General features: G+C 34.8%; 1 protein-coding gene across 2 annotated transcripts in view; it reads left to right on the forward strand.

The window, feature by feature from the left end:
• The window catches only part of LOC139119734 (prominin-1-A-like), a 53,186-nt gene that overhangs the window by 11,497 nt on the left and 18,011 nt on the right, over positions 1-23,678 (forward strand). For both annotated transcript variants that reach the window (XM_070683608.1, XM_070683607.1), the window contains exons 2-10: positions 15,522-15,592; positions 15,782-15,990; positions 16,731-16,851; positions 17,365-17,431; positions 17,599-17,688; positions 18,453-18,649; positions 22,100-22,204; positions 23,203-23,266; positions 23,525-23,601. In XM_070683608.1, the coding sequence (XP_070539709.1) occupies positions 15,522-15,592; positions 15,782-15,990; positions 16,731-16,851; positions 17,365-17,431; positions 17,599-17,688; positions 18,453-18,649; positions 22,100-22,204; positions 23,203-23,266; positions 23,525-23,601 (1,001 nt within the window). The remainder of the gene's footprint in view (positions 1-15,521; positions 15,593-15,781; positions 15,991-16,730; positions 16,852-17,364; positions 17,432-17,598; positions 17,689-18,452; positions 18,650-22,099; positions 22,205-23,202; positions 23,267-23,524; positions 23,602-23,678) is intronic.

Raw genomic sequence — 23,678 nt, forward strand, 5'->3', positions numbered from 1 at the left:
ACTTTACTGGAGACAATTTTTGCAATGATTTTTGTACCTCTTTGCCTCATAACACATGATTCTTGAAATCCACTGTCAATATCAAAAGCATAATAATAAATACATATCTGACATCTTTCAATGAATGAACGCTTTTGTAAATTGAAAAAAGGGCAAGTTTTCTGTTGGTCTTAGGTAGAAAATAAATGACTATTTTCAGTCAAAGACTGAAGGAATTCAATATTAATGAAATCTGTTATATCAAATGTGCATTTGATTTATGATGAATTCTGACATCTGTATATTTGCATGACAGAGCTTATAGAGTTATATACCTAGTTTGGATAAGTATGTACGCAGCAAAGCTCTTGAACTGAACTGTTTTAATAGGATGAAATTCATGTAACCTTTGACCTCACAAAATGAAAGTCACGCATATGATGCATATTTGGTGTGGAAAATGCTCATATTTAAGACTGTGCTTGAAAAACATTTTACTCGTTGCAGTATATGAGCCTTGAAAGTGAAAGCCCTTAATTTTTGCTCAACCTTTCCTCAATGAAACTTTCAACCATTACCAAATCAAGAATAAAAATCAGGGGTCACCATGCAAAATATGGAATTAAAGAGAAACAAATTTCCTAACAATTACCGATATTCTATATTTGAAATGGCCACAATCTGTGTAAACTCCAAAATTAAAAACAAAGTTCTCGATTTTCCGAAGAAATAAAACAGTAAAAATTTTCTTACGTCAAGCGCTCTAAAATGAACCCTCACAAGTGATAGGTCAGAAAAGAATTGTAAAAGTTTGAGAGTCCGAATATATGTCCCTGAGGTGCATTCTACCTTAACTTGCATATGTGCAGCGAGAAAAATGTCTTTTATTTAAGTCAAACATAAATGAAATTGTAATCACCAAGGGGTTGCAGAGATATGACACCTGTTGATTCAATAGTTTTAACCTCATTTTAATGTAACTTATCATCCATACACATTGAAAGAGCAGATCACTACCTTCCAAGTGGCTAATGCGTTGCATTCAATGTGGTGTACTTTTCATATTTACATTAGTTACCATGGTAAATATCTGACCAACAATTTAACAGTGATGGACAGAAATAACTATATGTTATTATTAGACTGTGTTTGGCAATGATAGTAGATTTTTCTACAATGTCGTGTGTTGGAGGCAATTTCATGAATACATGGCATATAAGAAAACAAATTTGTGTTATATAGAAAAGTAATGCAAATTTAAAATTGGTCTTACAACAAAACTGTGTGAATTAATACTGACTGACTGACAGTTGCAATGCAGTGTAGACTGACCATGAAGGATTCACAATATATCAAGGCCCATAATTTATGGTGGAATTCTAGCTTTGATTTTTTTCGACTGAAAACAAAACACTTCATTCATGTGATCTTATTTGCACAACTTTTGACAAATGTGAAACATACTCTTTACATTTTGGGCAATAAATTTTTTAACCTCTTGGTCTCATAACACATAATTTTTGAAAAGTTTGATGCATGTTAGGGTGACCCTTTTATATTTTTGTATCTCGTCTCCAGAGGAATACTCTGGCAGGGCGGGCGGTCGAAATAAAAAAAAACAAGTACCAAAAAAAATCTGTTTCAGTTTGATGTTCTGTCCATTCAGTCTCTACAATTTTAAGTACAGAAAAACGTGTACTTGTTTCAGCAAAATGTTCTGTCCATTCAGTAACTGCAATTTTTAAGCACAATAAAACGTGTACCGTATTTGTTGCAGTTCAATGTTCTGTCCATTCAGTCACTGCAATTTCTTGTCTTTCAGTTCAGTGTTCTGTACTCTCTGTCCTTTCAGTCTGAGTCGCTGCAATCTCACAATTTGATGATGGTGGTGCTGTTGCTAGGATGATCGCCTCAGAGGCGGCGCATATAAAAAAGTTTTTTTTATTTTCATGTCAGAGCTGAAATTTACGGTCGGTCGGGAGATGAGAAACAAAAAAATAAAAAATGTCACCCTTAGATTAATTATCATGGAAGAAATCAATGCCATTCTTGAAATTCACTTCAATATCAGAAGCATAATAATTATTTAGATTATGAAATACATATCTGACATCTTGCAATTACAGAATAAAGAATGCTTTTGTAAATTGAAAAAAAATGGGCAAGCTGTCTGATGGTCTTTGGTATAAAATAAATGACTGTTTTCAGTCAAACAAAGAAGGAATTCCATTTTAATGAAATCTGTTACTATCAAATTTTCATCTGATATTATTGTGTATTCTGACTTTTGTAGATTACTGTGACAGAAACAAAGACTTTTGTTGTTTACTTTCTTTGGACAAGTATGGAATGCTTGAATTTAACCCCCCCCTTTCAAACTAATCCAAAAATCTAACAATATATTTATATAATGATTGCAATTTCAAAAGAATATAAAAGATAGAAACACCTAATAATCTTCTTAACATCCAATATCCCAATCCCAGGCCTTTTTTAGCCGGGGATTTCAAGCTCTTGACCTGAAACCTTTGGGTGGACAGTCACATAATACTTTGATCTCATAATGTGAAAGTAATGCATCAAATTTTGATGCATTTTTGGTGCATGCTGAATGTATCTGCAAACTTTGCTGAGTAAATTTCAAATTACTAGTATCTGTGTTTTTAAAATTGATAGAAGTGACTGTGTGCGTGTGTGTGTATACAATGAGAATGGGATGTAATCGATGCAACCTTTTAGCTTGCAGTTAATGGGATTCATTTCTTGATGGTTTTCTACCTTGAAGCTGACAAAAATCAGTGAAGAAAGGCACATTGCCATCATTTGAGAACAGTGTTTTATACATGGATTTGCCATGAGTAAATGTAAGGGCCGGCCTGGCATATGACACATTTTACAAGCTCTTATTAAAACTGCACAAGTTTGAGCTTTGCAAACAATTATTCAATTTAGCTAGGCCATGTGCTGCAAATTGTAATTTGAAGTGAAATGCACATTTATAGCTGCTCTCATTTAAATATTACATTAGATCTAGCATAGATGTGACATGATATCAAATGACTTGAATGCCATGACTTTGCAGTGTGTAGCTGTTACGCTACAGTCATTGGCTATATTATTAAAATTTGATGGTGACAGCAAAGAAAAAAGTAATTGCTCAAGTATTGGTTACTATATGAGCCATATAAAGACAAGTGTTCACTCTGCCACTTTGAGGGACCGTTCTGTTAAATGTTGCATTCATATATATCAGTATTTTGTCAAATATCAAGCGGAAGACAAAAGAGAATTATACTGCTATATCTATGTAGAGATGCAATGAATCATGGGTTGTTGCCCCTGACAGTCTTTATACCAGCAAATGTGTAAACAGAACCAGCCTAACTCTATTAGAGACTAGTGAACCAACACGTACTTCTTCTGTTCCAAAGACAACAATGCTCTTTTCACTGTGTATGTATACCTTTTCTCGGTAGCCGGGGACTCACTTTGAAAGTAATAGTTGAATTGTGAATGGGTTGTGTATGACCAATTGTTGACACAGGCATTTGCACACATCAGTTATCCTCATACCTGCCCAGACAATTCATTATGTGTTCTTTGAATTTTGAAATACAATGACCGAGGAAAAAATGTGAAGTGTCCCTTTGTTGAATTACAACAGATTTATTGGGCATGGCATTTTTATGCCTTTGACGGGAAAATGTTCTCAGACCCAGAACAAACCAGATACCTTTGCTGACTCATACTTTGAAGTAAGGTCCAGGTACTGGTGACTCTGTTCATACCAACATTTTTCTTATGTATTCACTGACCACATTTATCTATCTATTTATTTATAACTCCAACACAGATATTATGCAGTTTTTATCCATATCCATCTGTACTAACAGGAAGATTTTAGTAAAACGAGATAAAAAGTGATTACAGGACAAGAAAGCCTGCAGTTAAGGAAATGACAAGCAACCAGCCGGGCATGAAATAAAATTAAAAACAAATGGTTATAGCTTTTCTCTTAAAGCTTGAAGCAGAAACATAAAGTTGGCAGAGTTTGATAAAATATTTTAAATAGCCTCTGAATGCAATTAACAAGTGGATTAATTGGTGGTAAATATAAGACAAGCACCTGGATCATGAAATGTTCTTTTCTGTCTAGTAAATTGCCTGGGAATGTGTTAATTTTCATCACAAAATTCTGATATTCTAAGTGTAAGTTGCCATGGACAGTTCCTAACTGGCATTCTAATTGAATAAATAAACCATCATGCAAGGGCTACTGGATTTCATGTGATGTTATGTCTGTACATTTGGCACAAACAAACACTATATGATTGATGTTTTGGAAATCTGAACAAAGAGGACATCATAGATTTTGATTTGCTGAAATCATGAATTATTATATGCACGAACTATGATCTGCTACAATTATCACACCATGAATGACACAAATAAACCCCTGCATTTTTCACGATATACCTTTTGTCAATGGCAACAGGACTAATTAATGTGAAATTCAAAATCAAGAACAATAAATGCCTTGGTTTGACTGGCAAATGTTTATCTAATTGATTAAATAGCATGGCAGTATCGGGTTTACAGTTTGTATGGAAATTTTTAGCAAGTTGTCAAGATAGCTACACATACTGTTTCACCACATCGACTCCTATCGACAGAACTGTTTGTATAACTATACACAGAAAATCTGACAGTCTTAATTTCCATAATCATTTTTAGACACAGCTTGTCAATAGTAGCTTGACAAAAAAATGTGGTACAAAAACTATGAAAGGACTATATTGGATATTATTCCTTATCATAAAATCTAAATTATCACACCATTCATTAGGTGTATGCCAGTAAATGCGTATCAAAATATTACAGATGATCTGTCTAAGGACCTGAGATTTTTTGCATTTCAAAATCTCTGCTTTAGCAACAGCTTTAGCGGACTCACTTTAAAACTTCCGAAAAGTTTACCGTCTTGCTTCAAATGTAAATGGAAAAGGGAAGAAAAGTTGAATTTTTTTTCTCATTACTCTGCTAAATAAAACATGGCGGCCATTATAAATCTAAAATATTTAAAAACTTGATGTAATTTGCACTTTTAATCTCAGAGTGTTTGCACTATGATGTTTTACCTGACACTCCATATTGAATATGAAAAAAACAGTAATCATGAAAAATTGGAACAAAATTCCAAAATTTTGAACCAAAGGTGAAGTTTAAAAAAAAATGAATATAAACATAAAAACAGAAGTGTCTCTCTGAATGATGAAGAAATAGAATCTTGCCTTTCAGGACTGTTCCATTAAAGCATGATGATATCCCCCATAATGCCCCTGTATATCCCATAATACTGATTGAGTTGCTATGTGTCTTGATGCAGTGATCACCTGAATTCTAAATTTCTTAAACAGCAACAATATAAGTTTCTGTTTACAGAACAAACACATCATACAAAAATGTGAAGAGCAGAGTTTACCGCGTTCCATGTTTAGGATTTGACCAGAGCAATAACAAGAACATGCAGTCTTGTACACATTTTACTTTCTGTAAACATATTTCAATTGCAGTACATGTTTACTCTTTACCGACATAAACGTCTACCTGATATGAGCATTAAATGAAGCCAATTCATCAGTTAATTAATTATCCATCACTGTGCTACTTCATGCATAAAATCCATGGTATGTTCAGCTTGCTAATATTTGTATTGATACATGCCATAAAAGTGACATGCATTTGTCAAATGAAAAAAAAAAAAAAACAGGCCAAATGTTAAATTCTCTATTTTATGTCAATAGCTTGAAATTGAAATTACCATTCTGGCAAAAAGTGAGAATTTGACATTTTGTTAATCTAGTACACTCCTGTTTTTCCATCTGACAAAGTTTTATTGTCTTTATTAGTCTTATATTCCACAGTCTATAGTCTATTAGTCTTTTAGTCTATAGTTTGTAGTTTAATAGTCTTAATCCATACTCACTTCACCACAGTTTTCTCAAAAGTTTCCTTATAGCTTCTCTTTAAGTGCGGCATTAGTATTTACCTACTTAACAAGTGGCTATATATCCAATCTCCTCATAAAGCTAAGATCCAAAAGCAGCAATCAAGCAGGAAAGGGGATCAAATCACCTATCTTCCCTCTAGGCTAAAAGTTGATGAAAGTTTAATTCACACTAAACAATAGAATGTACCCATTAATCCACCAAAAAAGAGTTTTTGAAGAAATATTTTTACGGAGCAGATTTCTTGGCTGCTTTGTGTTTTTTTTCAGTGGCTTGCACAAATCAACTATCAGTCAAGAAAGTGGTTCATTATGTTAAAAATAATAGTGATTCTAGGGAACCAGAAGATTTTGCCGATAATCAACCTCAGTATCCATCATATATTTAAAGAAGTAGACAGAAATGTAAACATATTACTATTCTTTAGTTTATCCGGTGATCATGAGAGATTCAAATGGCCTTTAGCCTCAGTAGAATCTCTGGAGCTTTAAGTAGGCCATAAGGTAGGGGATTAAAATTGGGACCATCACACTGTACATGCGTGGTCTCAATGGACAAAACAACCAAGCTGAGGTTGGCTCAGAGCCAAGAGGTTAAATTACAGAAATCGATTGAGCTGTATAATTACAGTCTCCACGGCTTAAGTGTCATGCCATTCATAATTGTCGAAGTTTTGTAGTTCTACACTCTTTCAATGAAAGCTCAGCGGTAGAGGGTGAAAAATATGGTACGTCTGACCTGTTTGACATGTGTAATTGTGATAAATTAACTGTTTTTTGGGGGGACAAAAATGACATCCTTCATTATTACTCACATTCTGCAATGCCAGGCCTAGCTGAAGGAGTTGAAGAAATAGTCCATTAAACCTGTTTGTATAAATAAGACATATTTTCTCATGTTTACCAGTAATAACATGTATTAGGTTTGCACAATACTTATTGATAAGAGAGAATTTAATGATTAATAGAAATTTGATAACTTCTACCAATGTTAGATTTACTGAGATTAAATAATATCCACAATGACAGGTTGGTCCAATGTAGCCTAAAGATAGATTGCATCTCAAACAGATACTCAGACTCTCAAACTTTTACAATTATTTTCCAATCTACCACTTCTTGGGGCTCATTTTAAGGCTCTCTATTAAACTAAGAAAAATTTTCAGTGGCTCAGATTTTGGAAAATCAAATATTTTATTTTTCTCTCATAGAGTTAACATAGGGATGCAGGTCATTTGGATTTTAAATACCAGTAAATCTTGGGTTATTTGTTTCTTTAGTATCAAAATTTGTACAGTGACACACAACTTTTATTCTTGATTTGTTAAGAGTATGGCTGAAAGTTTCATTGAGGAAAGTTTGAGTTTAAGGCTTTCACTTAGGGGTGCATACTACCTTAACTGGACCTGGGTTTTAATACTTGCAAAAAATCCTCCAAAATAATGGCCAACAAGATAAACTACACAAGTGTGTTTTGCCTTGATAAGTATTTTGAAATTAATCTGATTGGATGGATGATTTTCACACAATATGTAATTGGAAAATCCGGGTGACGGTGAGGGAAAGGGCAAAGAGGAGGGTGTGAAAGGGGTTGGCTCAGCTGTTGAATTTCAGAATCTTTTTCCTCATCAGAGAAGTTGACTTTTTTAATTTCAGTCAAATTCAAATCCCAAATTTATTTTTTTGGAAATTCATGTATGGTATTTGAAAACCTTCTATATTTATAGTATATGACCATAAAACACTTACAAAGGTTGATGCAGTGTATTGAATATATGAAAATAGTTTTAATAATGATATAGCAACTGTTACAGACATTCATGTAAATTGATTTGTTTCAATGGCGACTTCTTGTGATACATTGAGGCAAGCATTGTTGGTGTAAATTTAGAGAAGAGATAAGACAAGTCTGTAACAATGGAAATTCTTATCATTATAACAAACTACAGCACAATAACATACATGTTTACCTAATATCCAGATACAGTGCAAGAATTTATGGCCTATTGTAGTCACTAGGTAATAAAGTAGACATTTTATCATAAATCTGTAAAATAAGGCTGTGAAGCAATTTAGGTCTGTTGTGACTGCCAGTGTATGTAACAGAGGTCAGAGGTCACAGATGGCTTCTCCCATCATCCAAATGGTGTCAAACTCTCAGAATGGCAACCATACATGCTCCAAAATATTTCATCGCAACTCCTTTCATTCAAGTTTCACAAGAACAGATAATTTGAAGAATTGTCCACACAATGTTGGATATAAATTGAAACAATATACAAATATTTACGAAGTCTAAGAATTGATGCCATAATATTAATTATATTTAGAAAATATCTTCTTTAACCTTGTACAACTCATCTTTGAGTATGGTGAAACTTTTTTGATTTCATTAACTTTGATCATAAACAAAGACCCTTTTCCAAGAACATTGTAAGTTGTGCATCATTCAAGAATTTCGTTAAAATTTTTTTAGTCCCCACGGACACTGTCCGGGGGAGGGGGGACTTATAGGTTTGATGATGTCCGTGCGCCTGTGTGTGTGTGCGTCCGTCCATCCGTCGGTCCGTGTGTGCGTCTGTCCGTTCACGCAGATATCTCAGACATGCCATGGTCAATTTCTTTCAAACTTTGCACAAGGATAGTACCCTACCCCATACAGATGCACATAGATTTGTTTCACAATGCGATCAAATTTGGCCGTGTTAGAGGACTTTTTAGTTTACACCTCCATAGACTCCCATGTATAAGGCAGTTCTCCATAGACTCCCATGTATAAGGGCAAGAAAAATAAAAATTTAGTTTCTCATCGTATTCATATTGCAAAAAGGATGCAGTGACACAGATTTTAGTCCCCATGGATGAAGTCGAGGGGGGCTTATAGATTGGGTCATGTCTGTCCGTTCACGCAGATATCTCAGATATTTTGACAAAATGTCAAGTGACCTCGGTGACCTTTGACCTGAAATATACATATTTGTCCATCTCAGTAACCACAAGTGCTACAATCTTCATATATGGTATGATGGGACACCTTATGACGCCACATATTGTACCTCATTAATTATGCACATATCTAATTTTGAGCGAGCCAATAGAGCTAGATGTCTGAATTTTGGTATATAGGGATAACTTAGCAATAGAATTTTTTTGACAAAATGTCACGTGACCTCGGTGACCTTTGACCTCAAATATACATATTTGTCCATAACTCAGTAACCACAAGTGCTACACCCTTCATATATGGTATGATGGGACACCTTATGACGCCACATATTGTACCTCATTAATTATGCACATATCTAATTTTGAGCAAGCCAATAGAGCTAGAGGTCTGATTTTTTGTATAGGGATAACTTAGCAATACAATTTTTTTGACAAAATGTCACTTGACCTCGGTGACCTTTGACCTCAAATATACATATTTGTCCATAACTCAGTGGCCACAAGTGCTACACCCTTCATATATGGTATGATGGGACACCTTATGACGCCACATATTGTACCTCATTAATTATGCACATATCTAATTTTGAGCGAGCCAATAGAACTGGATGTCTGATTTTTGGTATATAGGGATAACTATAGGATAGAAATTTTTTGACCAAATGTCATGTGACCTCGATGACCTTTGACCTTGATTATACATATATATGCATAACTCAGTAACCACAAGTTCTATACCCTCCAAATTTGATAGGATATTAGACCTTAAGATGTCACATCTTGTACCTCATTTATTATGCGCATATGTATTTCTTGGCTGGCCAATACTGCTAGTGGTCTGATCTTTTTTCCCGATTTAGAACCATAACTTAGACATGCATCATGTGTTTCAAATTGGGAACAGCAACATAGACCTATGTTCCCATAGATCTCAACATATACACTCAAGTGATACTTCTTAATGACCACATTTCCCTGTCCCATCAAGACAAGTGGGACCATGTCATTGTCAATGACTTGTTTCTAATATTCTGAATAGAAAATGTGGATACAATCTTTGTCATGTAAATATGGTGTACTTTTTGAAGACACAAGTGTTCTGGATATTTATCCCGGGGATATTTATCATCATGTCATACTTATAGCAAAATCATTTATTTAATTGATAAGAAAACCATAATTTGTGGTGTATTTGCTACAAGAAACCCAACCAACACTTAGAGAACGACACAGGGAAAAAAGACAAGTTGAGGAACAGTGCTATGAATGGATTTAAGCATTACCAATGATAAATGATTTAGAAGTGCACTGTTACATTTTCCTGACAAACATAATAACTCTCATTAACTGACAGCAATACACCATCTTCAAATTAAAAAAAAATCAATATTTTAGTCGTCAATCTTCCTGATAGACGTGATAAAGCAAACATAAAATATTTTGTCAGTGAGCACTAAAATTCATTCCTTTCATATAAATCATTGGACCAGGGAATGGAAAATTCATAAATGATAAACAGGAAAACAATTACACATATCAGTCTTTAAAGCATTTTTGCAAGGAATATTGTCATTTGTCCTATATCATTGCTTTCATGAGTCACATTAGCAACACATTTATTGTAAAATTGATATACACTGTTGATGAAAACGTAATTTAGAAATCGCGACTGAATACTTCATTGGCCATGATGTTTGATATATTTTCATTATTTGTATCCTTTTTTAAATGTACAAATTCAAATTCTTCTCCCAAAATTATGTCAAAAGATCTGATGTTCAGCTTGTCATGATGTCATAGTTTGAAACTAAATGTCAGTCTGCAACTCTTAAAATTCATTTATCAATAACAGATAATTGCATATTGTTCACAAAATGCACTGTGTGGGTTCAACATGCTTTTTGGAGAAAAGACAATGTTTTCTATAACAATATTATAATGAAAATATTATGAAAATAATATTAAATGAAAATATTCTAAAAACAATATCATAATGAAAGCACTAAAAATACAGCTATCACTCTGTAATGTAATTGAAGGTGACATTTGAAAATTTGTCAAGTTGTGTCCTAATTACTGTCACACACACACACACACACACACACACACACACATATATATATATATATATATATATATATATATATATATATATATATATATATATATATATATATATATATATATATATATATATATATATATATATATATATATATATATATATATATATATATATATATATATATATATATGCTCGTGGGAAATTACAGTGCTTGATGTGGAAAGCAGAGTGTTATAAATAATAACAAATTACTTCAAGTACAGAGTAATAACTTGAAGTGATCTGTTATTTTATACATATATATGTTATCATATACATATATACATATACATATAAATATATATATAAGATTATATATATGATTATATATATATATATATATATATATATATATATATTCTCTCTCTTTCTCTCTATTCTTTCGCCAGCTTCTCTTATAAAGAGCTGGAATTGTGCATTTGAAAACATGTTATCGTGTAGAAATGTTGCCCGTTCCCCAATTTGCTTTGTGTTATACAAGTGTTTGTACCTGTGCGGTGATATCAGACGGGTGAGAGCGAGATGAAATGCCACACAGTAGATCTAAAAGTGCTGTATCTAAAATACTTGCTTGCAACTACATACGGTGAAAACTGCCATTATCTTAATCCTCTTGAGAATGTCATTCATTTCCGCACATTCACGATTACTAAACCTTTTGAAAACCCCACGCCTTATATCCAATTTCCCAACGAGGTGTTTGGACGTGTCTTCATGGTAACCGAGATAAGCAAAGCCACCAAGGTCATAGTTACAATTGTTGACCTAGTTCATATGTCAGGTCAATGAAATAAGTTCATAGATTCTACTTACATGTGAAAGTCAAATATTGACTTAATGTCTTGATTCACACGCAGAAAGGAGTGTTGCAACCTGACCTACATGTATATTCCACCTAGCTTGTTGAGGTGTGAAAAGATTTCGGTATAGGAAAAGTACGGGTACATCATGTATTCTCTACTCAATAAAAACCTATTAACCTACAGTATGAACTACAAGTTGCATCACATGACAACTTTTCATCAATAAATTCGTCAGCGAAGTGTAAGAATTTGAAGTATTACAAGTAATAATGGCGATCCAATCTGTATATATTGCAGAGAAACGGTTGCTATGTTCGAGGATAATAACCCTGACCTATTTGTTAGACTGAACCATTATTTATGGGAGTCATAGAGTTACTCTTGTGTTTCACACAAGAGTCATAAAAAGATGTTCACACAAGATAACGATATAACAAAATTTGCTAATCTTTGATGATTTATTGAAAAAATTGCCACATATGTAGTTAGATATCTGTATACCTAATACATTTGATGAGCTAAATGTTTGATTTTTCAGTAAAGTGCCTTACCTCTAAGATCTCGAAAAGAATCCAAGAGTCTCAAATTTCCATGCTTTACCCTTTTCAACTTCATATTGGATAAAAATTTATCTTTATTACCTGTCGTTAATATGTTTCCATATGCAATGCCCGATTTTCGATGTAAACATGTTTTTTTTTGTAGACCGCGATATTTATGAGCTTTGATTTAGTATGCAAATGAACTGAAATGATAATCACTATTTATCACATTCAAAAGCCAATACGACATCAAATCAATCCAAGCAGTCGTTATCGAAGAAGGAAGTACATCACCAGGTCCAAGAGACAATCCAAAACAAACAAACAAATAACCCCTTCCCCGAAACAAGACAAAATCAATAGTGCAATCTCGGTTGCATGAGCTTCGAAATGCACGAGATTTCGGCCATATTGGTGTTGGGTGACTGCAGCAAAAAATCATCGCTGTTCATAGAGTGTGCCAGTGACAAAGGTTTATGACAGACGAAACTTATTGCGCCAGTTGGATTTAGGCTATAAGCTTATCGTTCACAAATTCAAACTAACCACGGTTACACTATGAAAGCCATGCTATACGCGCGATATTCAAACACCGTTAAGACTTTGTTTTGGAAATCAATATTTTTTTTTCAAAAACCTTTCGGCAGTTTCAACTTTCCTATAACATTTAATACAAATGCTGCATCCCAGACCATTTGTGAACTTGTATTATTGGGCGAGGTTTTCTGCGCGTCTGTGCACAGTGAGTTGTGAAGAGAACTTCCTCCTGTTGTCCTCGTGCTAGTTTTATTGTCCTAAAAAATTCCACTCGATCAACCCGTCCTCCTCACCATGATACGGTATCTGAATAGTAAATACCGTTGATTTCGGAAAGCCAGTGGATTGGATTCATGGAAACAAGACGATCGCACTCAGGCTCATGCCCTAGCAACGAAGAGTTCTCCGTTGACAACAGCAGCAGACAAAGAATAAGCATTAAAACAATTTTTGGCGCAAATAGCCTGAATTGAACTCTCTGATCTTGAAATTTTGGAAGCCGAGCATCAATGGTGCAGGAAAGTGATGTACCCCTATTAGAATATACGTCAGATTCGAGCGACATTCTCTCACTCCAGCATGGTGTATATTGCATTTTTATCGCACATTTTAAAGGTTCGATCTCATTTCAACAATTAGACTATGCATCATTCAGAAAACAGAATTATCCAGAAAATTACCGATACGATAGAACACGATTGGAACTAATTTGGGATAATTGGATGGTGAAGTAATGTCTATTTGATCTGCAAATGTAAGCTCATCTGCTCTCCTTTTGAAGTTACAGACTTGTTTTTATGAGTAATTTGTAATATCGCAACATTCAGCTATATGGCACCTACCACTTTTGAGAAATTCGAAAATTTTGAAAATCCAATTATCCCAAATTAGTTCCAATCGTGCTATAGATGAAATTTCATTCTCAAAACCCGTCATTGTCTGTTTAAAAGTCCGCTTTGAAAGGATGGCGTATGTAATAGTCAAATAGTGCACTGCTACAGCATCAGCAATTGATATAACACATGTAGGCCTACTGCAGTATTGATTGTCTTCCAAGAAAACAGCTTGAGACTTTATTAAAAATGACAGTATTTTAACTTTGTGCACATCGATGTGTTTGGTGTCACTGAAATAACTGAGTTTTGGCTACATTCACGTTTTCAATAGCAGAACCTAGCCTCCTCAATGCAATTTTGGATCTGAGAAAAGGATTCTGATTGTTGGACAAATGACCATTATCTTGCACTAAAAAGACGAAACAAACCCCTCAATAAACAAATTTAGATGAATATGAAATTTTCCTCCCTGTCAATATTGCAGAACAAGTGCTTTCAATTCTTCTTTCCAGCACGCGTCAGTTTAATGCTAAATATATTACACAGAATTAATATCTTTAAGTTGTATCTTGAAGTTTTGCCGAGTGACAAACTAAACGTTTTCTATAGCCCCGACTTGCATATTAACGCGCGAAGGTGGCAGATTTATGTATGAGCTCAAGTCAGCCATCGTTTTTTCCATTAAAGATATTATTCCACTGAAAATATTAGGTATATGAGGATACGAGATCAGGGTAGCCTTTGAAGCTCTTCAAACCAGGTGCTGTTTATGGCGCGTAATCAAGGCCAAAATTAATACTTAACATTTTGAGCCAACTTCCTTGCAACTCTCATCAACCAGCTGAACAATTTTTAGATTTTTTCCCGCAACCATAGAGGGCGTGATGGGCATTGCCTTTTGTGTTGGCAAATGGGCGCGGGCGGTGGGAGTTATATCGTCAGTGGGAGAAGGAAGCATGAAAATTCTGTGGTTCCATGAGGTCAGTTGAAACCCATGGGCGGAAAGTAGTTTTCAGAACATGACACAGTAACGTAAACCTATATTTCCCTCCCTAATTTTTCAATTTTGTTCAAAGTACATGGCATATTTATAAGCCCTACACACGCAGTTCAAAGGTTCGGATAAAAGTTGACCCTGCCACTGTTTTCTTATGTAACGAAACATATTTCAAGTAGTCAGGAAAGTTAAAAGGTAAAATTTGGCAAACAACGCAAGGCAGTGGACATGTTACCTTGGCAATCAGTACAAACTGAAGTCCCGCCCATATTGGTTACCTATCACATGCCTTGGTACTTAAATTGCATTTCAAGCGGAAACAAGCATTACAATAAAGCATGAAAACCAAAACCACTTTTTTAAATAATCGTGATAACCATAGGGAAAGTTCCGAAACTCAGAATCGGAAAGTTGAATTTTGATAGCCATAGGCTAAAACTTTGAATCTGGAATGAACCAACCACCTCCCCCCACTCCTCCCCCTCCTCCCGAAAATTGAGATCGTTTTGTTACATCTAAACTACAGCCAATACTGCAACAACAAATAAGATCAGTTTCCCCAACTTATAATTGTGAACTCAGTAAGAACCCAGGACACATCAAAGTTGCTACATGAGTTGTTGTGTATGCAAATAAAATGCGAATCACGTAAATTATGCAAACCAACGCTAAATAACATCCTTCAAGATAAAAATACGTATTTACAGAAAAGGATTAAAATGATAAAGACCGAACGTCTCTGAAGACATAATCATATTTGAACCTTTCAGAGGCGCTTGGAGGTTTATTCAATGGTGGCGGCGGCATAGATATATCTTCACTCCAGGATCTTGCAATGGCTGTGAGTAGACGATTTTCTCATAACGTAACTTTAATTTGATAGATGTAAACATATTTCGATTTACGTGAAGAGAAACATTGCTTTCCAAAGTTGCAAATAGGTCTGGTAAATAATGGCCAATCAAAGTATCCTGTTGCTTTTCGTCAATCTCTTTAGTCAAAATGGCTTATTTCTATTGTTTTTGATCAGAACTTAACGAAGTTGTTCATGGGATTTGTCATATGCCTCGTCATTGGTGTTCTGTTCCTGTTGATTTTCCCCATCGTTTGTTGCTGTTTCTGCTGTTGTCGGATGTGTGGAAACTGTGGAGGAAAGATGCATCAGAAAGAGACGAGCATGATGGGATGCAAGAAGATCGCCTTCATCATTGTCCTTCTGAGCGTGACAAGTATCCTCGGGTATGTGGACTCTCTCTCTCTCCCTCTCTCTCTCTCTCTCTCTCTCTCTCTCTCTCTCTCTCTCTCGTTATTCATATTTTGCGACATTGTTTAGATGATTTATATATTTGCTGAATGTGACTGTCTGTCGCACTATCCCTGTGAGTGAAGTTGCCCGATGTCTACCTGGATGTATGTTTATACAGGCATTTACATGTACAGGCACATACATGACGTTATTCCCATGTCCAAGTTAAATGCAGTATTTCAACAAGTTGGATAGCAGAGATGCTAGAGAGGCCATCATTTGAAACTGAATATTTGAAACCTTAACCGTTTCATCGCCATTGTGGACCTGTTTACTGGGATTAGGGGTGAACCAGATAACATTTTCCCCTTTCTAAATTATGTACATCGATACAAAGAATTTAAAGAATTGAAGGGCCATCTTTTCTATCGTACTGGTAACTTATCATAAATTATATTTGGAAAAAATAGTTTTCAATGAAACATGATCACTAAGATTCGCTTTCTCCAAATGGCTATGAAAAATGAGTCAATCCAAGCTCGAGGCCTCAACAGAATGGTAGGAGTGTGCAAGGGGTAATCTGCTTTGAACGAAACAATATTTAAGGCAGAGCAGATACAAATACTGATAAATATCTCAAGTTATTCTTGAACGGATCTAAACAGCAATATTTGCCCTATTGTATTTGAAAAACAATAATCACGCTTAGAATAACGACTACTTGACTCAACAGATTCGGGGTTGCGTGTGGGTATTTCGTGAATGAACGTACTGGTGACGTCATCAATGGTTTGGAAGATAACGTTGTCGATACTATCGATGATATGTTAAAGTTTGTCAACAACACTGTCGAGGTAAGAACTGGTTTCTCATCACTTTACTCAAACGACCTAGACGTGCCTTAAATTTACGTAATGTAAGGTCATACCAAATTATATTATTCGCGATTATTCATACGACTTGTCATTCATATACATTTGCAGTACAGATTACGCATTCTTCATGTTTCCTGGTTGAATTTAAAACATAGTGAGGGGAACCTTACTTGATAAATAAAGAAATCATGATCAGAAAAATTTAAAAACCACATAAATTTAGGATTCATGGTAATGAGAGAATAAACAATGAAAAATACATTTGATGAACCTTCATTAACTTGTAAGACATAGTTTAACATACACTAAGACTTTTGTGCTTGCCTGTTTACGACCCGATAGCTGTAAGACAGGACAACTGCATTCTCATATAGCATACATTCGCACGTACATCGTTACTTATGAAATGTTTTGGTGTTAAAAATGCTTGTATTCATAAACTTGATCTTACTATATTTAGCTTTTCTGTTACTTTTATTATTTCATCCGCAGGAACTGACGTTTGTCGCTTTGGAACAGACAGTTTGGCTTGTTGGCCAAGTTTTAAACGATTTTTCAGGTGAGTTAACAATGTCCACACCGTTTGTAAGTGTTTTCTATATTCTTAACTTGTTTTTCATTTTCATTTTCGTTTGCATTTGTAACTACTTAGCATTGCAATTGCAGTAAAAACAGAACTCTATGTAGATACAGCAGCTATATTTATTCTTACATTTTACGCTCTAGATGTCGGAGGGACTCTAGGTCAAGCTATTAAGGACAGTGCATCAGGACAGATCCAACCAGCAATCGATGCCATGATCACGATGGTAGACAGTAAGTATAGTTGTCCTTTAAATTCAATACATTTTCCATTGCATATTATAGAAGAAGATATTTCTCCATTATCCCCACTATCAAAGCTTACAGAAAATGGAAAAAACCTTCGCAAAGATACTGTCAAGTAGATATTGTTACGTTTCTCTTCTAAATGGTATACTACATGAAAAACTTTTATACTTTTATACTGTCAGTGAGTTGCGATTTGACTTTAGGTGGAACGCGTCTCGGGGACGTATATTTGGACTCTAAAATCTTACAATTTTTTTTTTGACCTACCGTGCTGGAGCTCATTTTAAAGCTTTTGGAATGAGAGACATTTTAACTGTTTTAGTTTTTCGAAAGTCGAAAAGTGTATTTACCATAGAGTTAAGTCAGGGATGGCGGTCATTCTTAATTTCAAATGCAGGTAAATGTTATATAATATGCTTCCGTGATTCCAAACTTTACGAGATGACCTCTGACTTTTATTTTTGATTTTGGTAAGAGAATGGTCGAAAGTTTCATCGAGGTGAATTTAAGCAATGGTTTAATGATTTCACTTTCGAGGCGTGTACTAAACCTTAAATCTGATTTAGCAATGTAGAAAAAATCCAACTTTTTACAATGTTTTTGCTCTTTGGAGTACTGTTAGTTGATCTATTTGCGGAACTACAGAATAATGCTGTGCTGCATTTTGATCAGAACACGAGACAAACATTAGCGTAACTGAAAATTAAAGAGGCATCGTTAATCTGATTTGTCCTGTTGTCTTTACATAGATATGGAGGTCACAAAAGATGGATTGGACAACATAAGATCTATTGCAACGAATCTTGAAACTGATTTTGACACTTTTTGTGACGATGTTGAAGCTCTGAAAACAGACATTGACAGTTTATTCTCGGGCTGTGGTTCCTGTCCGTCGGTACTACCTGATACTACAGACGTCATCTGCAACACTTTGAACCTGAGTGTTGTAAGTGCAAGGATCAGCTATTTTTAATTTTTTAATTAAATGGGCTTGTAATGAGTGATGACGTAACCTCAACGCATGTAGAGTTGGCAAAATTTGAATTAAGGGGGTAAATGGTGATTTACGTGAATAAATAAAATTTACGCCTACAACGACTGGGCAAGTTATTAGATCATTCCAGTGTATTTTTATTCGATCGTAAAGACGAGACACGCAGACATCGAACCTTATATATGCAGCGTTACGAAATATATACCGAATAGCTTGTAGGACTTTGGATGTTAAGTCAACAATATTCACGCGTATCATAACTTTTTGCATACCTTTGTGTAAGCAAAAGAAATTGCGTATAATCTGCTTCCTTTAGACTTGAGAAGTGAAAAGGAGAAAGTACATATGTTGATTTATTAGGTTTTCTTCACGTCTGGATGACATGCACAAATGTGCATGGTCTATTGTTTTGGTCCTAACTTCTTGTGGTAAAGATTTTACTGATGAATAATTATACTTTGTTTCAAATGCTTACCGTTCGAAAAAAATTTTTGTAGATAGTAAAATGCATATTAATCTTGCGATGACGTCTCGAGCAGAGCAAAACTTATTCCCGTTTTAACAGTCAACGCTTTGAAAGTCTCCAAAAATTTGTTAGATTTTCATGCTATTGGGATATTATAAAATGAGAGAAGCTGACAAAAATACCGTGCAACAAAACTAGAGTCTGATTAATACATAACATTCAAGGCGACTTCAATTAATGAAGAAAAGCTGATCGGAGACAGTTCTACTTTGACAATGTTAAACGTTATTCGTGTGGACATAATTTTCGTAAGTAATGTAGGTTAGTTATGTTCATTAAATTCTATCGTCATCAAACTTCGTTGAATCAAAACGAAACATACAAACTTAACACCGTAGATGCGTCGTTCAATAATGTTTAACTTCCCCTATTTCCGACTTGTTTTGAATTGGAACGGACGCGCCGGAAAACGAGATATCTATACCTACTTGCACCCCAGTTTACCAAAGATGCAATCTTAGACCAGATCACACTTCTTCTTCATTTAATTCCCCACGATAAACTAAAAACAATGCTGTCATTAACACTCTTGTGAAACAAGCTTTCCTGCTTAAAATGGCAGTAGAAGGTAATAATACATTATCACCAAACACAGGTGAAGTTATTTTAGTAACAACAAGACGATTAGCACTAATTTGGGATAAATAGGTGGTGAAGTAATGTCGGTTTAATTGGCAAATATAAGTTCATCTGCTTTTCTTTTTAAGTTATACACTTGTTTTTATGAGTAATTTCTAATATTACAACATTCAGCTATGGGGTACATAACTATTTTGAGAAATTTGAAAAACATATGAAGATCCAATTATCACAAAGTAGTTCTAATCGTGTTCATCGTGGATGCCAAGCACAAATACACAGATTAATAAGTTATTAAAATGTTTAATTTCTTGAACGACAACATAATTGTTAAGTAAGGTGGGATGGCATTTCAACAATCTCTGGGCAATGGGTACAAATTGTGCACCGCGACTTATTTCTGTATTCATATGAAGCAGAGTTCCTACAATCTCTCTACAGAGCAGCGTCTAAAAAACTTGCAAGGCGTTTTGACAACACGCATAGATATATTGATGATCTGATTAGTCTAGACAATCCAGACATATCAAATTACTTACATCATATTTACCCTGATGACTGTGATGAGTTGGAAATTAAAGAAACAACCGAGGGTAAACAATCAGCTTTCTACCTCGATCTGTTCCTACAAGTAGGTACAAATTGGCCACACACTTTGCTGTATGGCAAAAGGGATGATTTTGATTTCGAAATTATAAATTATCCCCATTTGTCAAGTAATATTCCGTTTGCACCTGCTTACAGTGTGTACGATCTCAGCTTCTCAGATATTGTAGGGCTTGTAATTCCCACGCTGTTTTTCAAATGACACACAGCCCATTGCTATCAATACTATAGTGAGACAGAAATTCACACCGAAAGGGCTAGTGAGGACTTTAAAAAGTTCTACGGTCGATATGACGGCATTGTGGCCAAAATATTACACCTCGGTCACTCAAATGATTAGCTACAGCATTCCAAACTTTGACTTGTATATTGTATCACTTCGTACAATTTAGTTAATTTTAGGACCAATCCTGACGGGTGTAGCATGCTAGCAGGGTACGCGTACCCATTCCGAACACCTGGTACCAACACTGATTATTAGTGGTCCAGAATTGTCATACTTAACTTTGTAAATCACGTCCCCTTGACTTGGTAATGTATTACCTTGAATGGAAATGATTATTGGACCAGTTTAGTGTCATATTTCAGCAATCTGGGACTGGTCCCAGATTGCGTTATTTTTCAGTCTTTGGTCTGACCGACATCACATTTTTTGCATTAATGGGCTGGTCCCGGATTGCATCTTTCGCACTCTGGAACCAGTCTCTCGCCGCATCTTTTAACAAATAAGATCATCGCTAAAGCACCGAGTTCACTAACAATAAAGGGACAGTGGCTTTACACTTAGGCTATTAAATTGTGTTGTTATTTGTCTTTACTTAGGTGGTCAAATTCTGTTCTCTTCGCAAAATACTCTGTTATTTTTTCATGTCAAGGATTTTTTCATTTGGCGTAAACCAAGTGCTACCTTGACTATTTCACTTTTTGTTCATGATTTGTTTTATTGTTTGTCGGCTTGTTAACATATTTATTGTGTTTAGGTTTAACTAACGAGTATTGAACGACTTTGTTCCCACTTTACGCGATCTATATTGTTTTTCGTTTGAAGAGAGACATTTTAACAATTTAGACTTTACGTTCATGATGATAATTGGAATTTTGTCAGATGCGGTCTTTTGTCCTTATTCATAAATCTCTGAATTGCTAGTGGTTTACTTTTATGCCAAAGTTGTTATTATTGAAACTCCAGCATTATTGCACATTGTCCAACTGTCCTTTGCACTTTATTTGTTCATTTCTTTAAAGTATTAAATGTCAATCCTTTCAGCAGATGACATGTTAAAATAAGCACTGCGTGATTTTAAAAGTAAAAGGCAATACAAATATGATCGACACATCGGAACACACAACACCATTACAGTAATTCTAACACTCACAGTAAAGCAGGTGTGCACAGATATGGGAAGCGAATGATTTTATTAAAAATTGTTCAGTGCACGATGAACGACTTTTTTAAAGGTACAGTGTTTTGTTTTTCATTTTGCCAAATAAATCTCATTTGTAACAATCGACCACACTGACTCGGGAATACTGCAGAACCGAAATTATTTATTCAAGAACAACACTTATATACTCACACATATATTAACATACATTAACATAAACGTCTTCTAAAGCAAGTACAATATAAATAGACTGACAGGTGTTCAATAGAATCTGATCATTACATCATTGATGTTTCAATGCAACAGTCAGGTGTGCCACATCCATATCCCCAAGCAGAGGTTGATGCAAAGATAGTTGCACTGCAAGTAATTATCGATGGTCCTCCAAAGCCAAAAGACGAAGCTGAAGCTGTAAGTATGATAATAATGATTACACTTTTATAGTTTATGCTTGATTAAATCTTCAAGAATAATTCAAATAAACAAATCGAAAGTCTCCGAAAAGTTTTAACGAAATGTGTGAAAGAGTATTGGTTGATTCCTAGCTTTTCGAGAAACCTTTTTTGTAGTTGAGTGAGTGTAATAAGCATTGTTTTTATATCTGACTACATGAGCCATTAGGCTAGGAAGAATAAATAAAGTTTTCCACGAAATGGCCACTTCCATTTTAGCCAATTAGGAATTTTTCGGAAACTGCGGCTAATACATACTCCACATTGCAATTATTTTGGTTCAGGACTTCGAATAAGACGATTGTATGGAGTCGGGAAGGGTGAACTATCAGTACGTTGAAAAGTCGGTATTTTTACAAAGACAGTCAGAATTTGTTAAGTAGATACTGCATGTATTTGTAACGTTTTTATGCAAAGTTTTTGAAATCTAGACTCCAAATGGTCAATAGAAATGTAACTTGTGGGAGATTTTACTGACCTGTAGATAAAATGTCAGATAGCTTTGATCGATGTAATCGTGAAATTACTACGTGGAAAAAAGAAATGAAAGTGTACATTCTAAAAGGGTCAATAAATTATTTTTGGGTACACAACACAGAGAGGGTATGAAGAGTAAGAAGGGCAAAGTATCATAGTTGCCTTAACAGTGTAAGTCCTGTCAATATTTGTGCTGCCACAGTACTTTAAGGGTCCCTCACACGTAAGATCCGAAATCATGCAAATTTACGGGTGTGAATACTACAAATTGGTTTATAACCAGAAGGTTACAAATGATCGAGACAAAGTCCATATTACCAACTTTTATGAATGCTTCAGAGGAAAAAATGAATATCTTTCAGTTGAATCCTCCAGTTCTCTAGGTTTATAAACCGCCCTTTGAAATAATAGAATGGCGATTTTGTCTTTCAATTTTATTTTTGTACTGATAGCGTATCGATTTACCGTTGTTCTGTGCAGGGTAAAAAACAATTTGACGACATTCCGATAACAGTTCAAAACGCAAGTAGCATGGCAATATCATGTGAGTACAAATTTTATTGTTTTCTCTTTTCAGAGAAAACATGCATAATGACAAATGTTTGGAAGAATCAAGTTATCTTTGGTCAATATGCCATCCACTGTCACGATTACATCGTTACATAAATGTACTTTGCTTGGGAAAGATAAAAACATTAAGTGAAGGGAAGCGACAAGTTAATTCTAACATTGTCTTTTCGACTGATGTACATGATATGATATATGCGGTGCATAACCTATTCTATTTATCTTTTTTGCTCAGCATTAAATGGTACATTTGGTGATTTTCTCTCACAAATTGATGGAGCTATTGAACCACTTATGGAACAATTGTCTGGGGTAAGTTAATCTTACTGAATACAAAATCACTTGAGACAAATGAAACACTTTATTTTCTTCGATCAGTGCAGAACAAT

The sequence above is a fragment of the Ptychodera flava genome, chromosome 20 (genome assembly GCF_041260155.1).
Source record: "Ptychodera flava strain L36383 chromosome 20, AS_Pfla_20210202, whole genome shotgun sequence".
NCBI classification, from domain to species: Eukaryota; Metazoa; Hemichordata; class Enteropneusta; family Ptychoderidae; genus Ptychodera; species Ptychodera flava.